Raw genomic sequence first — 10,931 nt, forward strand, 5'->3', positions numbered from 1 at the left:
CAGGGAAATACCTGGGATGCCGGATAACCCTCCCAGTAGTTTATGGTAGTTGATAACCTGTTGGGAAACGTGTAGTTCAGCACGTACACCCCTCTTGGCTTAACCAATCAGTTCAAACAAATACCCCCTTTGTACTGACCAATCACCCCTACCTAACTTGTTCCCGCCAGTGAATGTGCTAATCATGTTTTAGAGTTGTTGTTTGATTTTCCCTCGGCATGAGGTGATTTGTTATGCTGTATGTGAAGTCCCTGCCCTTTTCAAAGAATGTATATAAGCTCTGCTCAAGCTGTTTTCGGGGCTCTTTGCTCTTTACCTCTTCGAGGTAGGCTTGGAGCCCCAGCATGCTGGACCCCCAATAAACCCTTTGCTGTTGCATGAGACAGTCTCTTGGTGGTCTTTTCCTCCAACGTTCGCCTGACCTTTACAATATCTTGGTGTTTTTTCAAGCTCATTGATTTTTTCATAAAAGAACGGTTTTAAATTCTGAGAGTTCTTCCATACTATTTACTGCCTCATCAGTTTTGGGCACCTTATTCTGAGCATTAGGTGAGATCATTTCCTAAATACTCTTGAAGCTTGTTGGCATGTAATATCATATGGGCATCAAAAGATCAAATGTTTATTCCAGTTTTCTTAATCTGATTTGTGTCTTTATTTCCAGAAATCCTAGGCAAGCTGCTTATTTTCTCTCAGCCAATAGTCATTTTCATTATTTTAGTACTGTTTGATTCCCATTTCCAGGTTTACTGAGAATCTGCTTTTGGTGTGTTGGCATTTTTTCTGCACTTGAGGGTTGTTCATGTCCATAGCTGTATCAAATATCCCATTATCATGTGCATAAAAAAACGAGGTGAGTTTCTAGAAAGCAGAGTCTCCCTGAGGATGAGGTAGGCCCAGATTTCTCATCTCCAGTTATTGGACTATGGTTAGGCACTGTAAGATTCTGCCTGGTTCTGGACAGAGTTACTGTGGATGAACCAGACTTGGGCTCCTATATCATGCTTCTGACCTCCACAGCCACCAAACTATATCATACAGAGCCCACAACCTGTCAAGATCAGCATAACAGTGGGGTAGGACCATGGCCTACACTGTTATGAACTGCATACTCCTGAGGTGGACTTATAGCCCAAGATTACTACAAACAGCCCCAGATGATGCTGCATGTAATACATCTGTGGTTATATGTACTCCCTGAGACCAATCTTTTCCAAAGTTTCCATTCACAGATAGACCTAGGGTTGAGGCTCATTATCTGCCCTGTGTTAATTTTCACCAACCCAGCACTAAGAACAAAGTCTTATGATTGCTGCCTTGTTCTATCCCTGGAAGATGGGGTCTGTCAGCACACTAAACTGCCCCAGGGTGAGGTAGTGCTGATTAAATTCAATTTCTGGTCACCTAGGCAGATACTAAGTTGTGTTATTCCTGAACCTCAGAGCTGCATGGTCCCAGTAATGCACCAGAGCCCATATGTGCTGAAATATGAGAATGTTCCACTGGGGCACTTCTAGAGCTCTATCTGTGGGCATTATCCTAGTATTATATGTTCTGCCCCAAATTGGGATATGGGTGGTGGAAACAGTCCCTTGACCATCAAGGCTAATGCTAAGCTGGGTTTCACCTGTTTCTCATAGCCACAAGAATCACATAGTCACAGGTTATGGGAGGTACCCCAGGCCCACTCAATGTCTGAAATGATACATGTCAAAAAATTGACTTTGGGTCCTCGCGCCGGGCCCGACGGCGCCTGCGCGCTTTGCGGCCGCCGGGTGCGGGTGGGGCGGGGTAGTGTGGCCTCATTGTCCCCTAGAGTCTCCCGGACAGGACCCAGGCCACCGGCATCATGAAGATCTGGACCTCGGAGCACGTCTTCGACCACCCATGGGAAACTGTTACAACAGCTGCAATGCAGAAATACCCAAACCCTATGAACCCGAGTGTGGTTGGAGTTGATGTGCTGGAGAGGCATATAGATCCCTCTGGAAAGCTGCACAGCCACAGACTTCTTAGCACAGAGTGGGGACTGCCTTCCATCGTGAAATCTCTTATTGGTTCAGCAAGAACCAAAACATATGTGCAAGAACATTCTGTAGTTGATCCTGTAGAGAAAACAATGGAACTTAAATCGACTAATATTTCCTTTACAAATATGGTTTCAGTGGATGAGAGACTTATCTACAAACCACATCCTCAAGACCCAGAAAAGACTATTTTGACTCAGGAAGCCATCATCTCTGTACAGGGAGTCAGCCTTAGCAGTTACCTGGAAGGACTGATGGCGACCACAATATCTTCTAATGCTAGTAAAGGCCGAGAAGCAATGGAATGGGTAATACATAAATTAAATGCTGAGATTGAAGAGTTGACGGCTTCAGCAAGAGGAAGCATAAGGACACCAATGGCGGCGGCGGCATTTGTAGAAAAATGATAAAGTCAGTATAGAATATCAAATCCCCAGGTCTCTCCAAGCAGACAGTGTATTTATTTGTTATTTAAAAGTACAACTGTATTTTAGGTAGAATTTTTTTCTAATAATCTGGAGTAAGGCTGTGTGACTTTTGATCAAAACAAAAAGATACAGGACTTTTAAAATCCAAGGGATCATCTGAGGTTATTGTGGCTTGAAATGACTAATTTCTAGGGTTCTAGTATTTATGTGAAATTTAACAATTTTTTTTTTAAGTACTCTGGAGAAATAGATATTGACATTGAGTCTCCTTAAAATAGAATTTTAACACTTTTCAGGCATTGGAACTGTACCTGACTTTGGACCAACCCCAGAGCCAAGCAAGCAGAGCCTCTCCTCATACACACACATTCACTTTGCTAAAACAGACTAGCACACCCTGCATGGGGGAACTGACTCATTAAAATAAGAATTTGTGTAGTTTTAAAAGACATTAAATTGTATAAAATAACTTGCTCTGCTAAAAACCAGTGTTTTGATTTGGTATTTAAATGATGTTTTTGGAGTAAAAATCATCACTAAGTCTAATATATGACTCCAACATAAATAATATTGTATTATAGAGTACTGTGTTGATTTGCCAAAGTTTTGTAACTTAGTAAAGGTATTACCTTCCTTGGACTTGTACTTTATGATTTAGCATGCTGTACCGTGGGCTGGTTATGTTAACTAAAAAAATAAAGTCATTACCTGAGTTTCGCAGCACTCTTAAACAGAACACTTAAACAGAACAGCTGTTCACATCTTTTAGCATTTCACATTTGCCTAACTTATAAATTGCCATGTGTCAAAATCATGGTTTTGTAATTGCTAAGGCATGATATGTCAGGTTATTTGAATATAATTACTTTTTGAGGTAATTGTGACCACAAAACATCTTTTTTACATGAAAAGCTGTACATCATTTGAAATTACTCAAATGATGTCTTGATGTGAGGCATAAATCCCAGGTACTTAATGTTTTTAATAATATGGTGCCACTGTGGGGGTGTGGGGGCGTTTGGGGAGAAAAAAGAATAATGAAAGGTGGGGACAGAGTGGCCCAAACTAACCACTGAGCCAATTACACTGCAGGTTTTATTAATGGGATGTCCTTATTTTTGATGCCAGAGGGTGGCTGAAAAAGTGAAAAACAATCCAATAAATGTATTTTGTTTAATATTTTGTAGCAAGCAGTTTGAATCACTAAATGATATCTTTGATACTTGCAGTTGTTGCATACAAAATATTTTGTTAAAAGGTGATGAGCTCTTGCCTTTATTTTACAGTGCTTAATGAGATCACCTTCTATAAAGAGACCAGTTAATATGTGTACATAAAACGACAGAAAGATACCAAACTTTTTAAAATTATGTTTTTCTATTGAAAATACTGTTTAGCTAAAGAATTCTTGGGATATTTGTAAAAGCAAGTTAAATCCGATAAGGTTTCTGATTATGTTTTTTTGTAACCGGAGATGGTTTTTACAACTGAAATAACATTTCAGCTAAAGAAAACATTGCTAAATATTAATGTTTCACAAAAAGTGACTTGTATAATTTCTGTTATACTTTTTCTGAAAAAAAAGATGTAATATCTTAATGGAAAACAAATTTTTAAAATCTTTATTTTATCCTTCGTTTGGTTTTTTTTTATTTTGATCTAATGATAAAATCCTATTTTCATTTTCCAATACAGTTAGTTTCATCTTTTTAAATAGCTGATAATTTGTTGATTTTGTTAAAATATAATCACAGCCAGCAAATTCATTGAAGAGGACTGAATTAAATAAAGTATTGATGACTGCAACTCCTGAACTCTTGAGCATCTCATAAAAAAAGAAAGAAATTAAAAACTTTTTATTAATAAAATCTTTCTCTGGAAAAAAAAAAAAATTGACTTTGTCAGTTGCCTTCAACATAGAGGAAATTTATGCCAAGTTTGTTTTTCAGAAAATCAGCAAAACCCACTGGCAACCAGTGCCTCCAGGAAGCCTGCAGAGCACACATCCTTTGCTACTGGCTCTTGGACAATGAGAAAAATTATGTTTCATTGTTGTCTATTGGAGATTTGGGGAATTTGATGGAGGATTCAAAAGAGACAATCAATTATTGTGTGATATCAAACACCATGGTGATGTCGTGAGTTTACAGTTTTTTTGACCAGGAAAGAATTATAGTTGCTTCATCAACAGGATGTGTAACAGTTTTTCTCCATCATCCAAATAACCAGACTGTCAGTCAACCAGCAGTGGACAGCAGCCCACTACCATATGGGGCTTTGCAGTCCTTCCTACAATAGTGCCCCATGTACAAGCATTGTGTGCAACAACCCAGAAATTGTCATGTTTGGAGAGGATCGTCGAATAAATCTTTTCAGAGTTGATCACATGGAAGCTATAAGAACTATAGATAATGCAGATAGCAGTACACTACATGCTCTGAGCTTCCTTCAAATTCCTGAGATACTTATAGTAGAATCAGGTGGACAGTTAAAAATATGGAACTTCAGACAACAAGGAAATGAACCTTCTCAGATATTATCATTGACTGGTGACTGAATGCCACTTCACTGTGTTGACAAACATCTCAACCATCAGCAGTGTTGTAGCTATTGGTGTCCAGGATGGAATGCTGAGTATTTGGGATATTAGACAAGATACTATGTGTGTACCTCTGCTGAAAGTTCATGATACTGAAATGTGGGAAGTTCATTTTCATCCATCCAACCCAGATCATCTATTTACTTGTTCTGAAGATGGATCCTTATGGCACTGGGATGCCTCCGCAGATGTGTCTGAAAATCCTCATTCTTTCTTCAAGGAGGAAGAACAAGTACTTTCCTGTCTCATAGCATTAATAACCGAGGCAATGTTCACCAATTTCTTATAAGTTCCCAGCTCAGCACTGACCAAGAAAAAGGCTGTATTGAAATCCTAAGCTTGTTTCTCAATAGGACTCTGTGAATGTTTTAGGTCCTTGCCTTGTTTATGGAACTGATGCAGAAGCAATATGTTACCAGGCAACTGTTTTCATGAAAATAATGCAATAAATATTTCAAGTTTTATCCTTTTAAATTTAAAATTTTTTTAAAAACTGACTCTGTCCCACCTACCACAGGTCTCCACCTTCTGCCCAGTTTCAGTTTATAGGCTCCAACTGTGAGCTCTTGCCTGTGTACATGCTTTCAGTTTCTAATGAACACTGGGCCTCACTGTAATGGGCCTGGCACTGAACTCTAAGAAAAAGTTCTATGCTAGCTTTGTACCCTTTTCCATAGGTGGAATTTTGCTCCCTGCTCTGCCTCCTGAGGTTGTAGAGGGAGGAGTTGAGGTAGTCTACTGGCCTGTGACAGGTCTAGTGGATTAGTCTGCAGGTATTGGACTGTCAGTAGGGGTCATGGGGTTTTGGTCAGCACTGTTTCACCATGATGGGTCTGGTACTGTGTTTCAAGTCTAAGCTCTGGACTTAATTTCCTCTCCCTCTCCAAGTGGAAATCCTTTCTTTATATGCTTGAATGCTTGAAGTTTGGGCAGGGGTTACACAGGCAACTTTTTCCTTCCTGCCATCTTCAAAGTATTTTTTTTAATTTTGTTATACTCAAAGCAGGCACTATAGTCTCTCTCCTGATTTCTATGGCTCTTGTGAAAGTAGTTTTGTGTGTATAAATAGATGATTAACTTGATGTACTTGTGGGAAAATGATCACTAGAGGATCTGATTCTGTTAACATCTTGCTCCATATATATATATATATATATATATATCTCACATGTGCGCGCGCGAGCACACACACACACACACAAATAGTTAAATCATTCATTTACCAAATAGTCACTTGTAAATAAAACTGTTTAGTCATCAATCAACTTTACAAAACAGGATAAACCTATCTTAGCATTAGACTTGGTGGTCTAGGGACTATTTCTAATAACCATACTCCAATCTAGGGGAGCAAAGCTAAGACCAGGAAAGTGCCCACAGATGGAGTTCTAGAACAGCTCCAGCACCCGGCAAAGATAAGAAGGGTCAGGGAAGAATATTTGAAATCTATTCTCAGCAGTTTTTAAGAATATAATTCATGGTTATTAACTATAGTATCCACATACAATAGATCATTCAGAACTCATTCCTCTTATCTAACTGAAATGTTCACCCTTTGACCAACACATTCCCAAACCCCTCCACTCAATTCCTTTTAACCGCCACTCTGTTCTCTATTTTATGAGGTCATCTTTTTTAAATTTCCCATATGAGTGAGATCATGTGGCATTTTTTTCCTATGCTTGATTTATTTTACTTAGTATAATGCCCTCTAGGTTCATCCATATTATTGCAAAAGTCAGGATTTCCTTCTTTCTAAGTTAAAATAGTAATCTATTGTGTAGTTATACCACATTTTCTTTATTCATTTATCCATCGATGGACGTTTTTGTTACTTCCATATCTTGACTGTTGTGAATAATTCGCAAAGGATATGGAAATTTCTTTTCCACTGATTTTATTTCCTTTGGATTTTTATTCAGTTATTGGATCAGTGAATCATATTTTTGTATGTTTATTTTTAATATTTTGAGAAATATCCATACTGTTCTCTATAACAGCAAGAATAGCTTACATTCTCATCAACAGGGTACCAGTTTCTTATTTTTCCATATCCTTATCAGTACTTTTTATCTTTTACATATTTGAAAACAGACATTCTAAGAGGTACAAGGCAATATCTCATTGTACTTTTAATTTGAAATTCTCTGAGATAATGATTTTGAGCATTTTTATATATCCATTGGCCATTTGTTTACCTTCTCTTGAGAAATTTCTATTTTGTTCATTTTCCCATTCTCTAATTGTATTGTCTTCTTACTAATGAATTGAGTTCCTTATATAATTTGGGTATAAAACAAATGTGTATCAGATATGTGGTTTAGAAATAGTTCCTCATTCAGTAGGTTGTCTCTTCACTCTCTTGATTGTTTTCTGGGTTGGACGAACACTTTTAGTTTGATATAAATCAATTTGTATGTTTGCTTTTGTTGAAGGTACAAATGGGATCATAGCCAAAAATTAACTTACCAGACCCATGACTCCTAACTTTTCCCCTGTTTTCTTTTTTTTTTTATTGGTTGTTCAAAACATTACAAAGTTCTTGACATATCATATTTCATACATTTGATTCAAGCGGATTATGAACTCCCATTTTTACCCCGTATTCAGATTGCAGAATCACATCCGTTACACATCCACTGATTTACATATTGCCATACTAGTGTCTGTTGTATTCTGCTGCCTTTCCTATCCTCTACTATCCCCCTCCCCTCCCCTTACCTCCCCTCCCCTCCCTTCCCTTCTTCTCTCCCTACCCCATCTACTGTAATTCATTTCTCTCTTGTTTTTTTTTCCCTTTCCCCTCACTTCCTCTTATTTCCCCTGTTTTCTTCCAGTATTTTTTCAGTTTCAGATTTTTTCAATTAATTATTTAATTCCTTTTGAGTTAATTTTTGTGTATGGTATAAAATAAGGATATGGCTATACTCTTTCACATGTTGATATCCACTTGTCCCAACATCGTTTATTTGAAGAGACTGTCATTTTATCATGATGTGTTTGTGACACCTTGGTAGAAATGAATCAACTATAAATCTGTGAATATTTTTCTTGGTTCCCTATCATATGTCTATATGTCTGTTTCTTCCTTAATTTAAAGGGTCGTGTGTTGAAGTCTTTGTCCCCAATTGGTGGCACTGTTGGGAACTGGTGGAAACTTTAAGGGATATGTCCTAATTGAAGGAGGTGGGTCACTTGTGGCATGTTCTTGAAGGGTATATCTTGTCTCCAGTCCTTTCGTTTCTCTTTCTATCTGTCTGCCTCTCTCTTCCGTGGCCATCATGAGCTGAGTACCTGTGCTCTACTATGCACTTCCTGCCAAGGTGTTCTGCCTCACCAAAGGGCCAAAGTGATAGGGCTAAGTGGAAAGCTGACAGCTTTTTCTCTAAGATTAGAAATAAAAGAAGCAAAGTTAAGTAATTAAGGACTGAAACCTTTGAAGCCAGGAGCTCAAATAACTCTTTTCTCCTTTAAGTTGATTTTCTCAGGTGTTTTGTCACAGTGACAAGAAAGTTGACTAAAACATATACCAATAACTTTTTATTGCACTCACCACTTCTATTCAACAAAGTACTCTAATTCCTAGCTAAAACAACAAGGCAAGAATAGGAAATAGAAAGTATACAAGGACACTACCACTAGAAGCTTACTCTCTATGATAAGTTTTCTACCACCTTCTTTCCAAGCTCTACATATAAAAGATACTGTGGGAGTGACAACCTGTATTTAAAACACACTAAAATATTATATATATATATATATATATATATATATATATATATATATATTCCTAAACCACGTGGTGGAGATTTGAAAATCAACTCACCTTTGCATAAATTGAAAAATCGTAAGAAATATACTTGGAAGTGGTGAAAATATATAAATAATAAAGGTGCCTGAGTGTTTATTAGTTTGCTCTTTTTCCAAACTCCAACTCACCAAGCTCTCTGATTATAGTGAATATGTTTCTGCAGGGTTTTTTTTTTTAGTGGAAACTTGAGTGTTTATACACTGCCATTCAATGAAACAGTTATATGTGGTTATCCTTTGAAGGGGCTAAGACAGAAAACTATTTTTATTCACTAAAAGGCTCAGTGTACTGTTTTTAAGATTTGCATGTATACTGTAACAATTTTGTTTTAATATTCTAAAAAATGATTTTCTGAGTATGTGGAATTCTTACTATAAAATTAAATAAAGTCAGAAGTCTCATGCTTAAATAAAAATTAAATACTCTAGCTTCTGAAAAGCCACTAAATATCATCTCTCTTAATCCTATTCTTAGTCTACTGCATCTGTTACTAATGGATGCTCCCCTCTTAAAATAGGATGAAGATAGAAAGTGTAAAAGTACCCTCCACCCCCAAACCTGTGTCCCAATAGAGGGTAGATAGAATTTGACAAAGGATGTAAATGTTGGGTAATTTCAAGGAATTACATGAGAAGCAGCCGCTTGATTATTCCTGAGATGCCTAAAATGCTACCCTCCAATTCTCATGGACACTTTGGACTCATCATACCCTTCTAGGGCACTACTTTTCCCATCTCAATTTGCTTCTCCAGGTTTTTTTGTTTTGTTTTGTTTTGTTTTGTTTTGTTTTTTTGAGTATATCCTTCTTTCTCTTATTTAGATAGAGCTCTCAGTATGGCCCAAATGAAGTCAAGCACCCATATTGCCTTGATTTAAGCTCCTACTATGTCCCTCAACACTGGTTTAAGATTGAAATGAATCTAGAGTAACCTACATAAAAATGTCATCTGTAGATATTGTGAGGCTTGAATAAAATAAAATAATGGCATTTTAAAGTTCAAATAAGACTGACTTTAGAAATACAAATTGCAATAAATTTCAATTGACGTGACCTAAGAACTATAGAGGGGAGGGACGAGACTAGAAAAATTTAACAGAATAAAGCATTGCCTCTTATACCTTCTGAAGAGACAAATGAAACAAGGTGTTTAATCGGAGGACCAAAGAGAATGTATCTGGCAGGAAAATGGTGGAAACTCAGGTTATTACCAACCCAGGGTATCCAGAAAATAAAAAACAATCACTCATTTCTTTATCATGTTATGGTAGAAAAAGCACAATGTTAGGTATCAGGGGCCCTGGATTCTACTCCTAAATCTATCATGGATAAGTCATGTCATCTTAGGGAAACCATTTAACCCTTTATATCAATCAGCTATTTTTACAAATATGTTGCAAAGCAAAGCACCCCAAAACTCAGTGAATTAAAACAACAATCATTTATTCTCCATATGCTGCTCTGGATTGGGCCTCAGTTGTACTTGGCCTTAATTTTTAGATTGGATCCAAATCTACTTCATGTGCATCTCATCCTCCTTAGACCTATAGCTTTTGTCTATTCTTAATGTAGTAGCAGAGGATAAGTCCAACTATGAAACACAAAATTTTGCATGTACCATGTCTACTGGCATCCCAATGGCAAATAACATAACATGGCTATCCCTAAAAAACCAATCAGTAGGGATGTTTATTCTACCCACCATGAGGTCATGGAAGGCAGTTAAAGAATTGGGAACATTCATTCCAATCTACCATAAATTCGTACCTTTCCCATTCCACAAGATAAGAATCTGTTCATTTATTCAATCATTCATTCATTTATTTAATACAATTTATCAATCATTTACCAGGGACTAGATATTATGGTAAAGTTCTTGAAATGGAAAATATATGACTTATTAGAAAAACTTAAAGTCCAGTGATGATCAAGACCAGTATTAAGGTGAGGCAAGTGAAGTGTTTTACACAACCCTGAAGATGAGAGTTTCCTTAACATTTGCACCCAAAGTGCCTCATTTGCTTTATCATAATCCTGTTTCTCATGGAGATACATTTGTCAATCATGG

At 37.1% G+C, this 10,931-nt stretch overlaps 1 protein-coding gene and 1 pseudogene across 1 annotated transcript; both read left to right on the top strand.

Moving 5' to 3' along the window:
• The first annotated feature begins 1,734 nt into the window (after nucleotides 1–1,734).
• On the top strand, nucleotides 1,735–4,261 carry LOC124091543 (PRELI domain containing protein 3B). Its single transcript, XM_046442616.1, has one exon. The coding sequence runs from the start codon at nucleotides 1,850–1,852 to the stop codon at nucleotides 2,432–2,434; it is 585 nt and encodes a 194-aa protein (XP_046298572.1). The 5' UTR covers nucleotides 1,735–1,849; the 3' UTR covers nucleotides 2,435–4,261.
• Nucleotides 3,930–5,489, top strand: LOC124091536 (nucleoporin Nup43-like; annotated as a pseudogene).
• Nucleotides 5,490–10,931: the final 5,442 nt, after the last annotated feature.

The sequence above is a fragment of the Marmota monax genome, unplaced genomic scaffold (assembly GCF_021218885.2).
Source record: "Marmota monax isolate L192 unplaced genomic scaffold, Marmota_monax_Labrador192_F-V1.1 WCK01_AAM20220418_F8-fsc00212, whole genome shotgun sequence".
NCBI classification, from domain to species: Eukaryota; Metazoa; Chordata; class Mammalia; order Rodentia; family Sciuridae; genus Marmota; species Marmota monax.

Coding starts and splice junctions, on each gene's coding strand:
- LOC124091543 (XM_046442616.1), top strand. CDS start 1,850: ATGAAGATCTGGACCTCGGAGCACGTCTTCGACCACCCATGGGAAACT.